We start from the raw sequence: 20,869 nt of genomic DNA, 5'->3' as shown, positions 1-20,869 counted from the left end.
GCTGGGTATCTCTGGCACTGCCCTCCAGTGGTTCAAGTCCTATCTGACTGATAGGCAAGAGTTTGTTAGTCTTGGCAACAGCAGATCCAGCTCAGCGCCAGTCACACAAGGAGCTCCTCAGGGCTCTGTCCTCAGTCCTCTGCTTTTCTGTATTTATATGCTTCCCCTTGGCCATATTATCAGTAGCTATGGACTGGGTTATCATTTTTATGCAGATGATACTCAACTCTACTTCAATGTTAAAAGTGGAACTTCATCAGAGCTTTCTCAGCTCACAACCTGCCTTAGTGAAATTAAAACCTGGATGGAGCAGAACTCTTTAAAATTAAATTGCAATAAAACTGAACTCCTGCAAATTGGGACTAAAATGCAACTTCATAAAATGAGCTCCTTCCCAGTCCATCTTGGCAGTGATCTCATCAGACCTGTCTCTACTGTAAAAAATCTTGGTGTCATTTTTGATTCCTCCCTCACTTATTCCGCCCACATAAATCACATTAAGAAACTTTCTTACTTTCACCTCCGTAACATATCCCGTGTTCGCTCCTTCCTCTCCCTCTCTAATACTGAGAAACTTGTCCATGCTTTTATCACATCCCGCATCGATTATTGTAATTCCCTACTGGCAGGTGCCCCTTCTAATCTTATATCACAGCTCCAGCTTATTCAAAACTCAGCTGCAAGAGTCCTTACTCGAACCAGCAGCAGCGAGCACATCACACCATCCTGCTCCGTCTTCACTGGCTCCCTGTGTCCTACAGAATCGAATATCAAATCCTACTAATAACCTACAAAGCTTTAAATAACCTCGCGCCAAACTACATCAGTGACCTTCTCCATCACTATGTGCCTGTCCACCCACTAAAGTCCTCTGATTCTGGCAATCTTGTTGTGCCCCTCACTAATCTACACTCCATGGGTGACAGGGCCTTCAGCTGTATAGCGCCCAGACTCTGGAATGACCGACCGAAATTAATCAGGTCAGCTGACTCCATGAATTCTTTTAAAAAACAACTCAAAACTCATCTGTTCAGTTTGTCTTTTAGCTCTACTGGACTTTATTACCCTTCTCTCAGTTTACTTCTCTGTCAAGATGCTCATGTAACCTGTGTGTGTGTGTGTGTGTGTGTGTGTGTGTGCGAGACCATCAATTATGTTGTCTGTTTCTTTTTTTTTTCAGAATTCACTGTCGTAATCTTCTTTATTTATTTATCTGGTTTGTACAACGCTATATACTGTATACACTGCCGTTCTTTATTATATTCTGTAAGTGCCTTGAGCATGGGAAAGGTGCTATATAAATAAAATGTATTATTTATTATTATTAAACAGACAGACGTTTGTGATCCCGCCCCCTTCTTTTTTTAATTCCATACAATTCAGTTTATTGTCCTCCCGCTCTTCACCGAGTGCTGGTGGACCCCCGTGACAAGATCTCCGGGGACAAAACAACAGAACTGGTAGACCTAAAGAGAACAAAACAGAAACGGTTTAACGGAAATGGAAGCCAACAACAGCTGCACCCTTAAACTTGAAGGTGCCGGAGGGGCTCTTCAGAGTGACACCATGGGGGGGACCCCCATTTGGGTTCCCTAAAGACCTCCAGTGAGAGTCTCGGTATATTTAGAGTCCTAACAGGCGTCCTAAGTAGCCACGGACAGATGAAGATGGGTCTGTGAAATCCTGGCGGCCCATCGCTGCCGCCAGTGATCTGTTGTGTCCTGTAGCCCACCCTGCAGTACAGATGTCGGGTACCTTCAACACATTAGGAAGTTTTTCAAAGTGCAAAGAACCAACTTTATATGCGGACATCCCGTCCCAGAATGAAACAGTCAAGCGATGGAACTGTCATGTACCATTAAAGGAGCAGCACAGACGTGACACGCCATGAACAGGCGCAAGCTGAGGTTGTCACACAGTGTCATGCGGTGCGGTCTGCGGATCCGATTGGATGGTGATTGGAGGTCTCAGGACAGAAGATGCCATGGCCTGCTGTGCTGTGGTTTATTACAGTGTTTCATGGGGAGCAGCTGCCAGCCATTTTTACAATCCGTGAATATTGTTAAACAAAACTGAAACATCAGGCGTGCCACGCGTGCAAATTAAATCTGCAAAAGTTAAAGTGAAAGGAATGAGAAAAGCTGGACAAGGGGCTTCAGCAGGCAGCCATTGTCCCCTCCTGTTACTGGGTGTGACTGTCACTGTTAAGTAACAAGCAAACCAGCCCGTCGAGTTTATTCATTTTAACGCGTCGTCCACACAGAAAACGACGTTTTGGATGCTGCATCCGCTCCTCCGCAGAGACCAGCCGCTCCTCGCGCACCTTCAACGACGCAGCAGCCACCATTAAAGCAGCAGGTGACTGACATTCAGTATTGTTGAGCAGTTGTCACGTTCCTGTGTTACAGAGACCAAACCGAGCAACACTCACACTTCCAAAGCTGTTTTGATTTCTTGACGTTCGCGAGGACCCCTTTATATGACAGTTGTCTTGGTCCACAGCATTCAGGGCACCCGTCAGTTTGGTCTTCGGGTTTTCTCTCCGATTTAGCCAAGTTCACCGAGCTCTCCTATTTTCTTTTTTCACTTTCTCAATACAAACCCCTGTGACTTTTCCAAAGCTGTTTTAGTGGTCCGAGTGCCCACCAGAGGTTCCACAGCAGCCCAGATAAGACAGACCAGAGCCTGTGCCATTTAGGGCACCCGTCAGCAGGGTCCTCAGACGTGTGGCCGCCGTAATGGACTGGTGCAGAACGTGGAAACTTCTGAGGTTTGCAGGCTTGTGAAAGGCCATCTGATATTGTGGGGGGCTACAGAGAGAATCTGTGAGACTGAGAGACCAGAGCAGCTTGGGTCCTGAGGGACGGCTGGCCATCGAGCACCAGACGGATGAGCTGGGACAGCGAGAAGGTCCACCTTGACCAGCTTGAGCTGTGGTGTCAGTGAGGTTGAGTGCAGACATTGTAGATGAGACCCTAGGGTCCTCCACAGTATGGACCCCCACAGTAAGTATCGTGTCACCAGAGTATCCACAGTTAGTGTGAGTAACAAGTGTGTAGAAGTTATCCTGGGGACCACCAGTCTCTTTCCAAAGAACTGCACGTGATAAATAAAACGTCACCACAGCCCCCAAGTAGCTGTTGCTTAACTCTGATCCTGACTTGACCCCACCCGAGTCGAACAGACTGGGCTGGCCTGTCCATGCAGAGTGGCGGTCAAATGTCCCATTTTATTTTATGTGACCGTCATGGCTGAGAAATGCATCTGTCCACCTCGAGCAGCCCACCCTGACTCTGCGTCACTTGTGCCAAATCTGATCAGAGGACAGCAGCGTCTTAAAACGACTAATAAAACGGTCAGGCAGTGAAAACGAAGAGTGGGAATCGTTAAACGAGCAGAAGCTCCAAGACACGAGGACCCCTTTACACGACGGTGGTCTCAGGCACCCGTCAGTCTGGTCCTCAGTAGTGCGGCGGCCATAATGGACTGGTGCAGAACGTGAAAACATCAGAAGCCATTAAGGTGCGCAGGCTTGTGGAAGGCGAGCTGAAGTGACGGCGTCCTCCCATTCAGGTTCGACATGCTCGGCATTTATATTTTTCTGTCTCCAGGACTCTGAACAAACCAAAAATGCTATTATGGGATGTCATCTCCTGTTGACTTCTGCTCCGTACTTGTAATATTTCTACTTGTGTATGGTATTGTATTGACCTCCTTCTCTCTGACACCCACTGCACGCCCACCCTACTTAGTAAAGGGTCTCTCTTTGAACTTCCTTTCCTGAGGTTTCTTCCATTTTTTTTCCGTTTATATCCGTTGATTCTTCTCCGGGATTTCAGTGCACACAGAGGGTCCCGTTCATGTGTTTGTCTTTAGTCGACTAGACTGCTGCCATCGGGGTCCTCACAGGGCTCATTCTGGGTCCTCGCGGTCCTCCAGTTGCTGCGATGGCCTCCTGCACGTCAGTGGGCTTTGATTTGTGTATAAAGCGCTAAGGGGTTTGGGGCCACAATGCATCTCTGACTCGACATTAAGACCCCTCGGGTCACCTGGACGGGTCAAAACCAAGCAGCTGTGGAGCCAACGTCCTGAAGACCCCGAAGGTTTGAGCCTTGAAACCTCCCTGTCACTGGTGGCTTGCCAGTAAATGACATTGGGGGCAGTCAGTCAGTCAATGTCCAACCCGCTATATCCTAACACAGGGTCACGGGGGCCTGCTGGAGCCAATTTAGGATCTCTAATGCACCTGACCTGCATGTCTTTGGACTGTGGGAGGAAACCCACGCAGACACGGGGAGAACATGCAAACTCCACGCAGGGAGGACCTGGGAAGCGAACACAGACGGGTCTCCTTACTGCGAGGCAGCAGCACTACCCACCGCGCCACCGTGCCGCCCACATTGGGGACAGTTCTGTATCATTGGATTGTCCTTTTATTTCTTTGAATTACTTGACTGTTTCCTTTGGATTTCAGTTTTCATTTCTGTGTTTTAATCTTTCAGTGTCTTTGCACAGCCTTATTGCCTAAACGAAACTCGCTTTGTCTTCCTCGGCCGGCACAGGATGAACACGTTGAGCTACTGAGGGGCTCAGGTGGTCCCACAGCACACATGATGAGTGTTTACAGCTCTGCATGTGACACTGAAGCCCATCACTGCCAACAGCCAGCCACGTAAGTAGTAAGGTTAGGCTTGCAGCCAGCGAGTGGTCCGACATAAAACAGTGAAGAATACCCCGTGTTCACCTTGGCAGACTACTCGAGGGTCTGAACGAAGAGGAAGTGATTGAGCAGCCATTATGAAAAGACAAAGGCTCATATGACTGAGCACAATGCTGCACTCTGTCTTCTAAAACTGTAAATGATACGCAGGAAGCCCCCTGGGATCACTTTCAATCAATGGAATGTGACCCAAAAACATCAAGCCGCGCAGATCAGGCCTACAGCAACGTTTTAATAATCACAAACGATATTCGATATAAGGAAACACATCCATCAGTGGCCCGCCCTGTTGGACCCCCGCGGGCTCGTCACGGTGAACTAAACTAGAATTGTATCACCAGAACTGAGACATCTGCTTGTGGGGCGGGCACAGAAGACTTTCTGGTGTGCTCTTTGTTGGTGTGACTTGATGTTGTCAGCAGATATTCTGGGGTCTTCTTCTTAAAAACAGCAATGGGCCCACAAGTGATCCTTGAGCAGCCCCGTATGTGAAAGCGAGGACCCCTAAAGTGCAATCACCACCGCTAACAAAGAATTATCTGAGGCCGACGTGAGACCCCAGCCATTGTGAGAATCCTGCTCTGTGCTCAGGTCTGAGAGGAGAAGAACTGACGTGTCACCTGTGTCTGCACAAACCCGCAGGCTGCGGACCACCGACACTTGACAAACTCATCAAGGACAGACGGGTCATTCTAGGAACGGCCGTCTCTGAGGGGCTTTGAGATGGCGTTAAAATGGTCCACACAGGGGACTCGTGATTGTCCCTTCTGCTGAGACGATTCAGAGCTTTAGCTGCCATTGTGAGTATTTTACAGCCCCCCCCCCCCCTCAGTTCTCTTGAGGTGTTTCAGTGGGCTCAGTGCTCAGTAGTCCCGCCCCACCCCCCACCTGCCCCTGAGCCTCTCCAGACCCTTTAGACTGGCAATATTACCAATTAAAATGCAAAAACAAATTTCCCATTAAGGATTAATAGAGGACATCAAATCAAAGTGACGTCACTTACTGAGCAGCTGGGGGGCTTTTGACTTGCGTGGCCGCATTTAGAAAACCTTCAGATTCATTTCAGTGACAGTGGACTTCGCGACTTCATGCGCCGTTCAACGACCGCCCCGATTCTGACGCCGCCATTTTGAAGAGTGTGGCGCAGGATGGCCGACTGCTGCTTTGGCCCTTGAGCTCCTTCACGTTTCTGGTTAACATTTTTATTTTTCTGTCCCAAACCTGAGCATTTGAGCAGAGCATCGAACTTCTCATCATGAGCTCCGGAGCCTCAAAGAATGAACTCAGCAGTTGAATGCATAATTCAGGATTATCTTTATGATGGGAGTGCGGATTGATGTACTCGTCTTGATTATTTATTTATTTATTTATTTGTTTACTCGATAGCCAGCAGAGCATCAGGTGTGACGCCCGACACAAGAACCACAAACACTGTAATACAACGACTACGAATAATAAGAAAGAGAATAAAATACACGCCTCACTAACGTACTGTACTCAGTGCCATCAACAGCGGGTCAACATGTGACCGTGTCACCTCCGCTTTGGCCCCCCCAGTGGCAGCAGATGGCAATACGGCTTGAACTCCATCAGTGACGCCAGCCGCCAGTACGATGAGCCACCAGTTGAAGTTCCTCTACTGTGATTGCTCTTGTTGGATGTCCCAGTCGCTGGCCCGGCACTTTTCCCACAATTCCACCATTTGCTGACTATTAAGCCGGAGGGCTGCCCGTGTGTGTGGGTGACATTTACAGATGTGTCCCCCACACACAGTGACACATGGGACACTTCATGTGTCGACTGATGCCAGCAGCCTTTGACGACATGTGCAGGTCCGGGGGTCTCCATCACGTGTCAGCTGGGCTCTGTAACATCAGAGAGCGGACACTAGAACTGTCATACGTAGTGCTACTTTAGTGAAGTGACAATCGAGGTGACGTCAGGTGGCTTACTGAACGAGTTTCAATTTCAGGACACGCTGCAGGTGCCACACGAGCTTCTTCTTCGTGCTTTCGTTCCTCTCTCTGCTCCTCACAGCAGGTGACTGTCAATGACGTTTTGTGACACAGCAATACCCCCAGTGGAGCTGAGCTGCAGACCCCCAGAGCTCTGCTCCGTTGAGGGGGCTCCCGCATTACCCTGCGCCTATGATTACGACTGTCTGACTCAAGTTGGGCAAACCAGGTGACTAAATGGTGCAATCTGATTGGCTGTCCAATGGAAGTCCTGAATGGCGGTGGTATGTGAACCCCCAACAGCAACATCAGTCACCCCCGTGCGTGATCTGCATATAGGAGGGGACGTCACCTATAGCTGAGGTCAATGTGCATGAAGCTTTTGTTCAGGTTCTCTCCATCCAGCCTGTTCCTTCCCCGGTGCCCCCATTGGGGTCTTCAGCCCCCTTAGTTCTTTGAATTTTCCACTCTTCCCGCTTTTTCCCATCCATTTGTTCCACAGATTTTTCCCGATCCTTCGAAGTCTCGGCTCAGGTGTGCAGTTTGCCGGACCTGCCACCCTCGTGACTGGTGACTGTCGGACTTGTGGTGAGCCTGGCACTGCCCGTCACGCCCCCGTGGGCAGTCTAGTCAAGGCCATCCTCCGTGTGTTCTGATCACGTATCACCTTCTTGAGGAATCCCCTCAGGACTTCAGCCTGGCCTGAAACAGAAGCTGCGCTCGGTGGTCTCCAGAGGACTTGTGTTACAGTTGTGGAGCAGTAGCAGCACCTGCCAAAGTGTCCACCACTCGCGCTCTTCTGCTGGGGAGTAAGAAGACCACCGTAATGTCTGGAGTTTCGCCCGACAGCAGCGCTTGAGGGCCATGTAGTGACGTACCAGAGGGACAACGGGGGGGGGGGGGGGGTCACTGTGGGAGTCAAGACTGGCGTTGGAGGTCTCCGAGTGCCTTCTGAGTTCTTCTGCAGCACTGCTTTGGGCTCCACGGTGGTCCATAGCTGAAGAATTCTTCATCTGAACTTTGAGATAAACATCGTGTTTCTGGAGGAGTGCCAAGCTGGCCTTGGCCACCAAGGATTTGCAAACATTTTCTTTGTGACCCTCAGGGTGGCCACCACACTGTGGAGATCTGGCAGGAGCGATTTGAGCATCCAGACCAGGGGGCAGCTGTTCGGAAGTGAGAGCCCGTTGCTCTTCTAGGCGTGTTGATGACGTCACTAAAGCAGCGGGCATTTTATCGTCCTATTCAGCTGACTTGGACTTCTTGGCGAGTCTCATCATCACCCACCATGAAGGAGGCCGAGTGCACAACCTAGGGGGGCACGAGCGTTCGAGAAAGGGCTCAGGAGGTCCCAAACGATGCCAGCCCTCCACTGAGTCTGCTGCTGTAGGTGACACACATTTGGGTACTGCCAAGTCACGGTGGCAGTCGTCCATTTGCTTTTCCCAGTTCCCTCTGCCTTGTCAGCAGCTGAAGGAGATCTTTGCCCTTTGCTCCAGAGGGCAGACCCCTTGCATTGTCTTCATTCAGCGGCTTCCCAAGGAAATCCCATCATGCACACTCAAGGCCACCCACCTCTTAGACCCAGTTGGCGGGTCACTCCTTCACACGTGGCTTTGTCTCAGTCTGATGGAGATTGTGTGCGTGTGTGTGTATGTGTGAGCTGGCAGGAGGACGTGCCGCCCATGGCCACCATCTTCTGTGCCAAGTATGTCAACAGTATCTTCAGACCTAACAGGGACCCTGGGTGGTCCTCGTCATTCTCTAAATAATTTCCCTGAAGTCCTCGCCAAAGTCGCTCCCATTATCAGTGACCTCCGTATTGTGGGTGGCATCTCCTCACCCCAACGGCTGTCCAGATGTCTGCAGCTGTGCAAACGCACGTCGTCTCCTCAAGTCCCCCTTCCCTTTGCTGGCTTTTTTGATTCTTGACGTCGGGCTTTTCCGGCCCCTCAGTTTCGCCCTCCACTGACACCTTCAAGCAAAATCCAGAAAGCAAATGAGAGCGAGTGGACATCATCATCTTCAGTAAGCCCCCCGGCGACTGAGTGCTTCTGCTGTGTCTGTGGCGGTGGCAGTTTGTCTTCAAGTCTGCTTGTGCCAGCTTCACCAGTTTGCCTTTTGATCATTCCTGGCAAAGCAAAATGAAAATACAAAACGGCTTGAAAAAGAAAGAAGGCTCAGGACGTCTGCCTACAGTAACCAGGGGGCGTCGCAATGCCAGCCTCTTAGCATTTGATACCAGTGCCAGTGGATTTGCATGCTACATGAGAAAGAGACTTCCAGTTGTGGAGGACAGGAAAGCCAAGCGGACTTTCTAACATAGAGAGGAAGATCTCGTTTGAAGGAGATAAAGAACTGTGAGGTCCTAAATGGGGAAAGTGTGACAGTGCAGCATAAAGTGGGGGAGACGGACCCCGAGATCAGAATCAACGTGTAAAGGGAGGAAAGGTGGGGGAGGAGTTGTTGGGGAGGGTGACAGGAAGGAGCCCACCTGGTGACAAAGAGACATCGAGGTGTGACATAGAGGTGCAGGGGGACATCAAGGCTGAGAAGGAGGCCAAGAAGACATCAGTGAGGGAGGAAGATAGAGAGAAACATGGAGGTGAAGGGGGCGGTGGGAGGAGCCCCTTGGAGAATAACCAAGACTAGGGGACAAGCTGGCGAAGGATTGGAGTCCGATAACGCAGAAGAAAGACCAGCAAAGGGTGGCAGCATCAAGAGGGGATGGAAAAGCCACTTTGAGGAGCCAATGAAGGAAGACAAGCCCAGGGTGGCATTTGGGGATGGAGTCCTACATGAAGAGCGAGTACCAAGAATACGGAGGGAGGAAGTAAAGGGGGCGAGTGAAGAATGGAAAGACATCAGGACCAGGTGGGGTGAAATACCAGCAGAAGGGTGGGATAGTTTAGGAGGAGAAGAAGGGGTAGATTTGTGGTGGGATCAAATGCTGAAGATCTATGAAGAGGAGTCAACAACAACATTTATTTCTATAGCACACTTTCATACAAAACAGTAGCTCAAAGTACTTTACATAATGAAGAAAAGAAAAATAAAAGACAAAATAAGAAATTAAAATAAGACAACATTAGTTAACATAGAATAAGAATAAAGTCCGATGTCCAGGGGGGACAGAAAAACAAAAAAAAAAAACTCCAGACGGCTGGAGAAAAAAATAAAATCAGCAGGGGGCCACAAGACCACCCAGTCCCCTCTGGGCATTCTACCTCACATAAATGAAGTAGTCCTCTTTGTAGTCAGGGTTCTCACGGAGTCACGTGATGCTGATGGTCATACAGACTTCTGGCTTTTAATCCATCCATCATTGTTGGAACATCACGGTGCTCTGAGTAGATGGTGGTGGCACAAGCCAACACCAAAAGGACACCAGAAAAGGAAACAGAAGAGAGAGTAGGGGTTAGTACAGATTTTAGAGCCACCATGAATAGTTATGATAATGAATTGGATATACAGAGTATCAGGATTAAATGACAGTGAAGTTATGAGAAGGCCATGTTACAGTAATGTGTTCTCAGCCGTGTTTTAAAGTGCTCCACTGTATCAGCCTGGCGAATTCCTACTGGCAGGCTATTCCAGATTTTAGGTGCCTAACAGCAGAAGGTCACCCGCCTCACCACTTATTTTAAGTTTTGCTCTTGGAATTCTAAGGAGACACTCAGTTGAGGATCTGAGGTTGTGATTTGGAATATAAGACGTCAGACATTCCGATATATAAGATGGGGCGAGATTATTTAAGGCTTTATAAACCATAAGCAGAATTTTAAAGTCAATCCTGAATAACACAGGTAGCCAGTGTAGTGACATCAAAACTGGAGAAATGTGCTCAGATTTTCTTTTCCTGGTTAGGATTCTAGCAGCTGCATTCTGCACTCGTTGCAAATGATTGATGTCTTTTTTGGGTGGTCCTGAGAGGAGTGCGTTACAGTAATCTAGTCGACTGAACACAAATACGTGAACTAATTTCTCAGCATCTTTCAATGATATAAGAGGTCTAACTTTTCTTATGTTTCTTAAGTGAATAAATGCTGTCCTAGTGATCTGATTAATATGAGATTTAAAATTCAGATTACAGTCAACAGTTACCCCTAAGCTTTTTACCTCCATCTTGACTTTTAATCCTAATGTATTCAGTTTATTTCTAATAGCCTCATTGTATCCATTATTGCCAATCACTAAGATTTCAGTTTTCTCTTTATTTAGCTTGAGAAAGTTACTATTCATCCATTCTGAGATACAAGTTAGACATTGTGTTAGTGCATCAAGAGAATCGGGGTCATCAGGTGCTATTGATAAATACAGCTGTGTGTCATCAGCATAGCTGTGGTAGCTCACGTTGTGCCCTGAGATAATCTGACCTAACAGAAGCATGTAGATCGAGAAGAGCAGCGGACCCAGGATAGAGCCTTGTGGACCACCATATAGGATATCAGGGGTCTTTGAGTTATAATTACCACAACTAACAAAGAATTTTCTCCCTGACAGGTAGGATTCAAACCAATTTACTATCTACATTATCCTCGCTATTATAGTTGGCACTATAAATAGACTGACTGCTTAGAATGTTTGTAAGTTTTAAAGCTGCTGCTAAGTCAAAGAAGCGTTTTTTAACAATATGCTTCTCATGAGTGTTTTCTATCATTATTTCTTTATTAAAAAGTAGAAGAAAATGGTCTGATAGACCAACATCAATGATCTGCTTTATATCAACTTTTAGTCCTTTAGTAATCACTAAGTCTAACGTATGACCTGCTGTATGTGTAGGCTGATTAACGAGCTGTCTCAAATCAAAAGAGTCCAGGAGGTTCATGAATTCTTTTACTTTTTGGTCACATTGATTATCGATATGAAAATTAAAGTCGAGTCAAGGAGTAGAAGGGTGACATTCAGGAAACTACGGGGGGATAGAGCTGATGTCCCACTCAATGAAAATGTGGGAAAAGAGAGAAGAGACCACCATAGTGGAGGAGCAGTTTGGCTTTATGTCAGTGTTATGGTGTATAAAATCTGTACATTTTGGTTTAATTTTCCATTACATGTTGGTCAAGATGAAACAACGACAAATCAAAGCAGGTTTTCTTACACCTCACTTTTAAAACAGCTGTTTGCAACATTGAAACGAAGACATTGTGATGGCTCAATTTTACAGCCTGGGAAAGGATGTTGAGCTGACACCTCAGCCTATTATGGATGGACATCTGGGGTTTATGACCTGGAAAAGGGAAAGTGAGGCAACATCAAAGAACGGTATTATTTGGGAAAGAATTTGAGCAAAATTCATCAATCATATTGACAGCCAGCCAATCAGGTGCATGGAACATTCATGAGCTGTGAAACCATGGCATGAAACGTTAGAATAAATATGCCTTGGTTACAGAAGAGGAGAAGAAGGAGAAGAAGAGGAACAGATGAAGACAGCACTGGTCGTCAGAAAGGCATCATGAACATCGATTGCTAAATCAAACGCGTCCCTGGGACATTCATCCTTGTCATCTCTAACTTTTTCGTAAGCTTTTCCTAAAGACTATCTACAGTGCATCCAGAAAGTATTCCCAGCGCCTCATCACTTTTTCCACATTTTGTTATGTCACAGCCTTATTCCAAAATGGATTAAATTCATTTTTTTCCCTCAAAATTCTGCACACAACACCCCATAATGACAACGTGAAAAAAGTTTACTTGAGGTTTTTGCAAATTTATTAAAAATAAAAAAAACTGATAAAGCGCATGTCCATAAGTATTCACAGCCTTTGCCATGAAGCTCCAAATTGAGCTCAGGTTCATCCTGTTTCTCCTGATCATCCTTGAGATGTTTCTGCAGCTTCATTGGAGTCCACCTGTGGTAAATTCAGTTGACTGGACCTGATTTGGAAAGGCACACACCTGTCTATAGAAGGTCCCACAGTTGACAGTTTATGTCAGAGCATAAACCAAGCATGAAGTCAAAGGAATTGTCTGTAGACCTCCAAGACAGGATTGTCTCCAGGCACAAATCTGCGGAAGGTTACAGAAAAATTTCTGCTGTCTTTGAAGGTTCCAGTGAGCACAGTGGCCTCCATCATCTGTAAGTGGAAGAAGTTCAAAACCACCAGGACTCTTTGTAGAGCTGGCCCGGCCATCTAAACTGAGCGATCAGGGGAGAAGGGCCTTAGTCAGGGAGGTGACCAAGAACCCGATGGTCACTCTGTCAGAGCTCCAGAGGTCCTCTGTGGAGAGAGGAGAACCTTCCAGAAGGACAACCATCTCTTCAGCAATCCACCAATCAGGCCTGTATGGTAGAGTGGCCAGACGGAAGCCACTCCTTAGTAAAAGGCACATGGCAGCCTGCGTGGAGTTTGCCAAAAGGCACCTGAAGGACTCTCAGACCATGAGAGAGAAAATTCTCTGGTCTGATGAGACAAAGATTGAACTCTTTGGTGTGAATGCCAGGCGTCACATTTGGAGGAAACCAGGCACCGCTCATCACCAGGCCAATACCATCCCTACAGTGAAGCATGGTGGTGGCAGCATCATGCTGTGGGGAACTGGGAGACTAGTCAGGATAAAGGGAAAGATGACTGCCGCAATGTACAGAGACATCCTGGATGAAAACCTGCTCCAGAGCGCTCTTGACCTCAGACTGGGGCGACGGTTCATCTTTCAGCAGGACAACGACCCTAAGCACACAGCCAAGATATCAAAGGAGTGGCTTCAGGACAACTCTGTGAATGTCCTTGAGTGGCCCAGCCAGAGCCCAGACTTGAATCTGATTGAACATCTCTGGAGAGATCTTAAAATGGCTGTGCACCGACGCTTCCCATCCAACCTGATGGAGCTTGAGAGGTGCTGCAAAGAGGAATGGGCGAAACTGGCCAAGGATAGGTGTGCCAAGCTGGTGGCATCATATTCAACAAGACTTGAGGCTGGAATTGCTGCCAAAGGGGCATCGACAAAGTATTGAGCAAAGGCTGTGAACACTTATGGACATGGGATTTCTCAATTTTTATATTTTTAATAAATTTGCAAAAACCTCAAGTAACTTTTTTCACGTTGTCATTATGGGGTGTTGTGTGTAGAATTCTGAGGAAAAAAATGAATTGAATCCATTATGGAATAAGGCTGTAACATAACAAAATGTGGAGACAGTGATGAAGCGCTGGGAATACTTTTTGGATGGACTGTAGATTCAGACTTTCCTATCAGTACCTCTTTTCTATTATTCTTTGTTCCAGTGGTATTATTATTATTATTTTTATTATTCTTGTAATACATACCACGCTGCTTTTAAGTTTCTATGCTTTGTCTGAATGTCTAGAGTGATTGAAATAATAAGTTTGATTTCTCTGAGCACCTGGTGACAGTCAGATTTTGTTGCCATTATTTCTGTGCTGTGAGGTTTATAAGGCTGAGGGTGATGAGCGCCACTCAATAGAAGGGACGGTACGATGAGAAGAAGGTATTCTTGGCTGATAAATGGCCGATAGTCAAGAGTGCCGAGTCTTTGTATGTTTAAATGTATTCTTGTAGACCAAAAGTAATATTTAGGTCTGAGATATCACTAAAACATCGTATGTTATTTGTGCCGATAATAAGTAAGTCTCCTGAAGTGCTGAGTGACAGGCTGATGTGAGGCTTAAAGTGCGAAGGGTTAATCAGTGTGTGTGTGTGTCATTCATGGGGCGCTGTTGTGGTTAGCGTCTGTGTGTGTGTTTACCTGTGTGTGTAAAGGGTAAAGCTAAAGGGTAAGTAGAGGGAAACACTACGATAATACAGTCAGTAGAGAAACATCGAGAAAAACAGAAAAGTCTGCTTGTGGTGGTCATTGATTTGGAGAAGGCGCCACGTCAGGTGGTCTGGAGGTGCATGAGAGACAAAGGGGGACCAGAGAAGTGTGTGAGAAATGAACAGGATAAGCAAGACGGAGTGAGGACTCGGCTAAAAAGCAGTGTTGGGGTAACAGACGAGACCCCTCCTTGAAGTCCTCACCTCTTTGATCTGCTCGTGGATGTGTGGACTCGTGAGATAAAGACCAGAGCCCCCCAGGTGGAGGTTTTGTAGTGGGGAGCACCAGAGCATGCAGAGTTTGAAAAAGAGGACAGAAGAAGAAATGAGACAATCAGAGGAACAACAAAAGTGGGAGAGACAGCGAAGAAAGACTGAGGTGGCATGGGCACGTGATGAGGAGAGACAAGGAATAGGTGGGCATGAGGGTGGAGGTCCAGGGGAACAGAAAGTGGGGGAGGCCGAAGCGCAGGTGGATGGATAAAAATAGAAGAAGACCTGAATGGGGGGCAGGACTGAGCTGTACAGACAAGGTGGGCCGTAAATATCGACCACACATAGAATTGGGCCCAAAGATGAACGTTTATTGTAGAAGGCTTACAACATCTGAGACACCACGGGTTCCAGGTGTTTAGTGGCCTGCTCGGGGTCCCACAGGGTCAGTAATGGGATATGAACCAACAGGGTCACCGTTTGAAGTGCAAAGCCTTAACCACTACATCACATTATCTATCTTTTTATTAATTGTATAGTGCCTTTCATCCATCTATTAATTATATAGTGCCTTTAATCTCTTATATAGTGCCTTTTATCTGTCTATTCATTAATTATACAGCACCTTTCATCTCTCTATCTCTTATATAGTGCCTTTCATTGTAAATATTATCTGTCATTGTGCCTATCATATCGCTCTACTAAGTAATACCTTTCCTGTATTTCTATCTCTCTTGTAGTTTCTTTCCCATTTAACTTTCTACCTTTCATATTTTTCTCTCTGTTTTAGTGCCTCTCCCACTCCCTTTACTCATTTGGTGGACTCCTTTCTCTACGGTGACTTTGTTTTTCCGAGAGGAGCACAGGCAGGTGGTGTGACAGTCACATAGTGTCAGTAGTGGGATCCGAAGTCACAGCCTCAGGGTTTGCAGTCCAAAGCCTTAACCAGTAAGTGCTGCTCTGCCCATGAAGAAGTTGCTCAGCTATCTCTTAAGTAAACTGGTATTGTCACTCACAAATATCCAAACACAATACAGGCTTTGAATTTGAATGTGTGCTGGACGTGGGGACCCCCCCCCCCCTTTCAGTGTGGCACACACGTTAGGTCTTTGAAGGGCTTTCTATCAACATGAAGTCCCTGCTCTCTCTTACCTGACGTCTTCTGTCCAGAACTGAAAAGCTGCCCCTCTTAGACGTCCTTCTGTGTGTCCCGTTCAGCGAGCGACCCCCAAGACAATTCGGGATATTTTCATTGACACCTCAGACCCCAGAAATCCTCTGTTAGGGTCGTCACGTGCGCTTCCTTAACGCGTGAAAAGAGTCGCTGACGAGTCAAATCGTGTCAATGTTCAAATGTCACAAAATCCGCCATTTTCCCTTTTCCAGACCTGTCCCGCTTTATTTATTTATTTATTTATTTATTTATTTATTTATTTATTTATTTATGAAGTTTGCCCAAACTCTAAATTCCCGCTCCACTTCATTTATCTCAGACCCCCTGCGACGCCCCCATTGTCCCTCGCCCTGCTGTTTTCACGGTGTGTCCCCTGGCTGATCGGACTTTGCTGTCGCTCGTCGCGTGACCAAGTCGAACAGTTGAACCGGCGACCCGCGTCACTGTCACCAGGCAGCCTTTCGAGTGCGGGACACGCGCACCTTTACGGCGTTTCTCTCACTTCGGGTTTTGTTGACTTGACTGATGTCGTGTGTCGTTTTGCCCGCCGTGACACACAGACGAAGCCCTCAGTTCGTTCTCTTTTACCGTTAACAAATGGAGTTCGCCGCTATAAGCAAGCCAAAGAGTCGCCTCGCCTTTGACTTGCTAGCGCACGGGCCTGCATGCTCAGTGACACAGTGACACACGGTGACACTCGACGTTCTCTGCACACCTGCGGAGCAGAGGACGAATGCGAAGCCCGCGTTGCTTTCCCGGCCGGTGCAGCGGGTCCAGGAGTGCCCATCGGCCGATTCCTCAGCGCTCCCGGGGTTTTCTCCACGGCGACAGTAAACACGTGTTTTCTTTTTAGGGCGAGCTCAGATTATTAAAAAACTTGGACTGCAGCCAGGTGCGCTTGCGGCTCTTATCTGCCAGGTGTCTTCTTTCGTATGTGTCTGGTGCCCTCATCCTGTCCCTTTTTTGCTGTAGCGACGTACTGGCTACCCGGGTGACGAGTCGGTGCTTTTATAGCGCCACTCCTTTCCTGACACGCTTCACCGGCCACTTGACACCTGCCGCTCCTCTTTGATTTCACAAGCAGTAAACGCCGTCTTACCTGCTCACGTCTGCTGTCACCTCGTCAGTCGCTGGTGTCCCAGCAGGGCTGAAGGCGGTCACCTGGATTGACGGCCGATGTTCATGGGGCTGCGGATCTTCTGACTGCTCAGCGGTTACTCAACATCGTCTCAAGTCTGTCGCGATGAGCGGCCCCGGCCAGTCGTGTCTCCAGAGGGTCAGCATCGCCATGGTCTTCATCTGCGCCCTTCACTTAGTGGTGGTCTTACTCTACTACTTCAACACCTTCCAGGCTATGAAGACCTTCATACAAGCTCAGCAGCAGCACAAGGCGGGGGACAAGCGGGTCAAGGTGACCTGGGAGCTACCAGCAATTGTCACGAGCGGACCGGACACGAACTCGACAACAACGCCGCCCCCAGAGATAAGGGACCGATCCGCCGACCTGCCGCCGTGCCCGGAGACTCCGCCACATTTGGGTGAGTCGTGCCTGGTGGGGCGGGCTACACAGGGCGAGCCTGATATCGGTGGTGGCTGTTTGTACAGCTGGTGTACAGAAGCGACAGGTGACACCGAGAGACACGCGGAGTCCCACTCGAAAGAAGCACCGGGTCCAGTTAGAGACGGGCCGGCCCGCCGTGCGCAGGCGCACTTCACTACCGCACTGCTCAGGCTGCGGGGTTCGAATTGCGGGCTCGAAACTTCCTTTAAGAGCTCCGAGTCTCAGAAGGCGGCATCCACAACTGCCAGCGCTCCGAAAATGTAACCATAAGCGCCCAGTGTTCGTAAAATTGACTTTACTGAGAATACAAACAAATGAGCACCGTAAATGAAAAGAACCGCTCGACAATCAGCTGGCTTACCGGTGATGTGAAGCAACCAGGAGGTTTCAAAACGGGGAAACGGAGCGAAAAAAATCAAAATCAAAAAGCAGCCGATTGTGTCAGACGGTCGAGGAGTCAAAGGCACCAGGAGGGGCTTCGGGGGGGGTCGGCATCTCCCAAACCATGCAGTCCACGCCTTTGGGTTACAAGGAGACCAACATCTAAGTTTGAGGGCTTTGTCGGCCATTAGATTAGGCTGGCATCTCGATGGGCACAACGCGTGTGGAAATGTGCCCAGGTGATATCAATCAAAAAGTGCGATGACTCGTTGAAAAGGCGACGACAAAAGCAGTGACTTTTAAAATAAAGAAGCTAATAATAATAATAATAAAGGTGTCGCCGGGAAACGTGAAATCCGAACCCTAAAATGTTAGAAAGAAAACCCCTAAATGTGAAACTGAAGTGGCGTCTCGTGATAGCTCAATATGACCACCGATTGTCTTTTGCTTCCTAAGGTTGATTCATTTTTATTTAGTTCAGTTTTAGACAGAAGTGGTGGTCGCTTCGTTCTCAGACCCCAAGCCGAATCTGACAGTCCAAACACTCAGAATGCGACATAAAGCGACGCACCTGTCGCGTGTCTCCGGGCCACTGAAATGTGAGACCGAAAACGAACAAAGCAGACCCGTAAGGGTGTTCCGGGATGGGGTGCAGTCAGTCTTTAGTAGAACCCGACCGGACCACCCAAAGGAAGAGCTCGTCGGGCTCGGAAGAAGTCCAACAAGAAAGGCCGACCGCTGCTCCGTTAAACGATTATTGGTATTCGTGGAGTAACCGAGGCGCGGCGGCCCGGCAGCAGGGCTCGACTTCTGTAGCGCCTTCGTTTGTGTCTGGCTGACGCGTTTATCCAAAGCGACTTACATCATTTCGATTCCATTTCTTTCCGTTTTCGCTTTGGAGCACAGACAGGACGTGTGACTTGCGCAGGGTCCCACGTTGTCAGTGGTGGGATTTGAACCCTGAACCCAGAGCCTGAAGTCCAAAGCCTTAATCACTGCCACGATGCCCACCTCTAGTGCGCGCCATCCGCTTTGCCGTTCTTCATCCGGGGATGCTGCTCGGTTAGCCACTCAGTCCTGTGGCCACGGAAACGGGGGGCGTTTAAAGAATAAAGGGGACAAAAAACGGTTAGGGACGAACAAGAGCGCCGCGTGACTTAAAAAATGAAGCTACACAGCAAGGGCTTCCAGCATGAACGACACGGCGCAGGTCGAGAGCGTAAAACAAGAAAAACAACAACGAAATAAAACACATTAATAAATAAATAAATACATTAAAAACGGGGCAGCCGTCAAAGAAATTAAAAAGGAGCGGCGAACACCGCCTACGGGTGGGCATTTGCTCAGGCAGATCGCTGAAACGGCACCGAATTCACGAATGTAAATGAATAAAGTGAACAAAAAAGAAAGAGACGACAGGAGAGGTGAGTGTGAAGTTCTCATGTCCATAGCAGCCTCCATTATTCGTCAGATAATGCCTGTCGTTCTTTGTCTTATTGCTTGTCCCAATCAGAGGCCTTTAGAGTTTTATCGCTTCATCCGGGTTTTGTTCTTTAAAGATAAGCACATCACATGAAAGCCTGAAGGTTACATTACGAGGTCCTCCGTTAGTACGAGGGTGTTGTGCCGTGTTAGCCATTTTGAAGGTGGTGAGAAGTCAAGCACAATGACCCCTTTGATTGGCTAACTATAAAGATTACAATATGCCAGCTTTCGGGTGGCACGGTGGCGCAGTGGGTAGCGGTGCTGCCTCGCAGTAAGGTGGGTTCGCTTCCCGGGTCCTCCCTGCGTGGAGTTTGCATGTTCTCCCCGTGTCTGCGTGGGTTTCCTCCCACAGTCCAAAGACATGCAGGTTAGGTGGATTTCGCGATTCTAAATTGGCCCTAGTGTGTGTGTGTGTGTGTCCTGCGGTGGGTTGGCACCCTGCCCGGGATTGGTTCCTGCCTTGTGCCCTCTGTTGGCTGGGATTGGCTCCAGCAGACCCCCGTGACCCTGTGTTCGGATTCAGCGGGTTGGAAAATGGATGGATGGATGGATGCCAGCTTTCGAGGCAACTCGGGACGACCCTTCTCAGGCAGCATGTAGTACAGAAACTGCAGTTCTTATTTACACACTCAGACGAGTAGCCACATTGCTATGCCATCTCTCGAAAGCTGCTGGCATATTGTAATCTTTATAGTTAGCCAATCAAAAGGGGTCATTGACTTCTCACCACCTCCACCGTTGGAAGCCTTCAGTAAATGTTTACCTCGACAACATCCGTATGCGCACACTGCGAGAAATGGAATATAATAACGGAATTCTATGTAAATGATTCATTATTATTATTATTATTATTATTATTATTATTATTATTATTATTATTATTATTATTATTATGTGTCCCAGTCGACGTCTATCTCGGTGGTCCATTAGTCCCAGGCTCAGCAGTCAGTGTGTCATGTCCTCTTAAACGTTTACCGGATTGCGCTTTCAGTGCCAATGGCGTCGGTGTCCACGTGTTGTTCCTGCCTTACGTCCGAAGCTGCTGTGGTGGCCGCTGCGGCCCTGTTCTCGATCAGCGGGTTCAGCAGACGGCTGTGTGTCTGACGCGAGGGTCTATGCGTGAACGTTTGGGGGGGAGAGTGGCGGGGGGATGGGGGGGGGGGGGGGGGGGGGGGTGCGCGTCTTCTGAGGTGTGCATCTTCGTTTTTTTTTTTTAAGGTGGCGGTTTAAAGAATTTGTTCCCTGGTGCACACCTGTGAGGGTCTTCTCGGTAAAGAGGCGCACATTCATAACTCGACAACTTCTCTTGGGGGTCTCCCGTTTATGTATTTTGTTTTAAATTGAAGTTTCTTTTGTTTAAACGAATGCGTGTGTTCGCTCTGCGTTGGCCGGCGTCCTGCCCTGGGGTTGTTCCTGCTGGGTTTGGCTCCAGCGCCCCACCTCCCCGCCACCCTGAAGGACTAAACGGGTAGAGAAAGCGCCTTGAGCGTGGGAAACGCACTATATTATTATTATTATTATTAATAATAATAATAATTCATTACATTTATTTATCGCTTTTCTCAGTACTCAAAGCGCTGTCCACACAGGGAGGAACCGGG

At 48.1% G+C, this 20,869-nt stretch overlaps 2 protein-coding genes across 2 annotated transcripts in view; both read left to right on the top strand.

The window, feature by feature from the left end:
* Positions 1-20,869, top strand: part of LOC114655011 (uncharacterized) — an 899,220-nt gene that overhangs the window by 178,121 nt on the left and 700,230 nt on the right. The window lies entirely within an intron of this gene.
* LOC114655007 (beta-1,4-galactosyltransferase 1-like) overlaps positions 16,824-20,869 on the top strand; it is a 46,665-nt gene continuing 42,619 nt past the window's right edge. The window contains exon 1 of the mRNA XM_028805901.2: positions 16,824-17,379. Coding sequence (XP_028661734.1) covers positions 17,085-17,379 — 295 coding nt within the window. The 5' untranslated portion in view covers positions 16,824-17,084. The remainder of the gene's footprint in view (positions 17,380-20,869) is intronic.

This window comes from Erpetoichthys calabaricus, chromosome 7 (assembly GCF_900747795.2).
Source record: "Erpetoichthys calabaricus chromosome 7, fErpCal1.3, whole genome shotgun sequence".
In the NCBI taxonomy this organism is placed as follows: Eukaryota; Metazoa; Chordata; class Cladistia; order Polypteriformes; family Polypteridae; genus Erpetoichthys; species Erpetoichthys calabaricus.
Note: the sequence above shows the minus strand (reverse complement) of the source record. Positions and strands in the feature narration are given on the sequence as shown.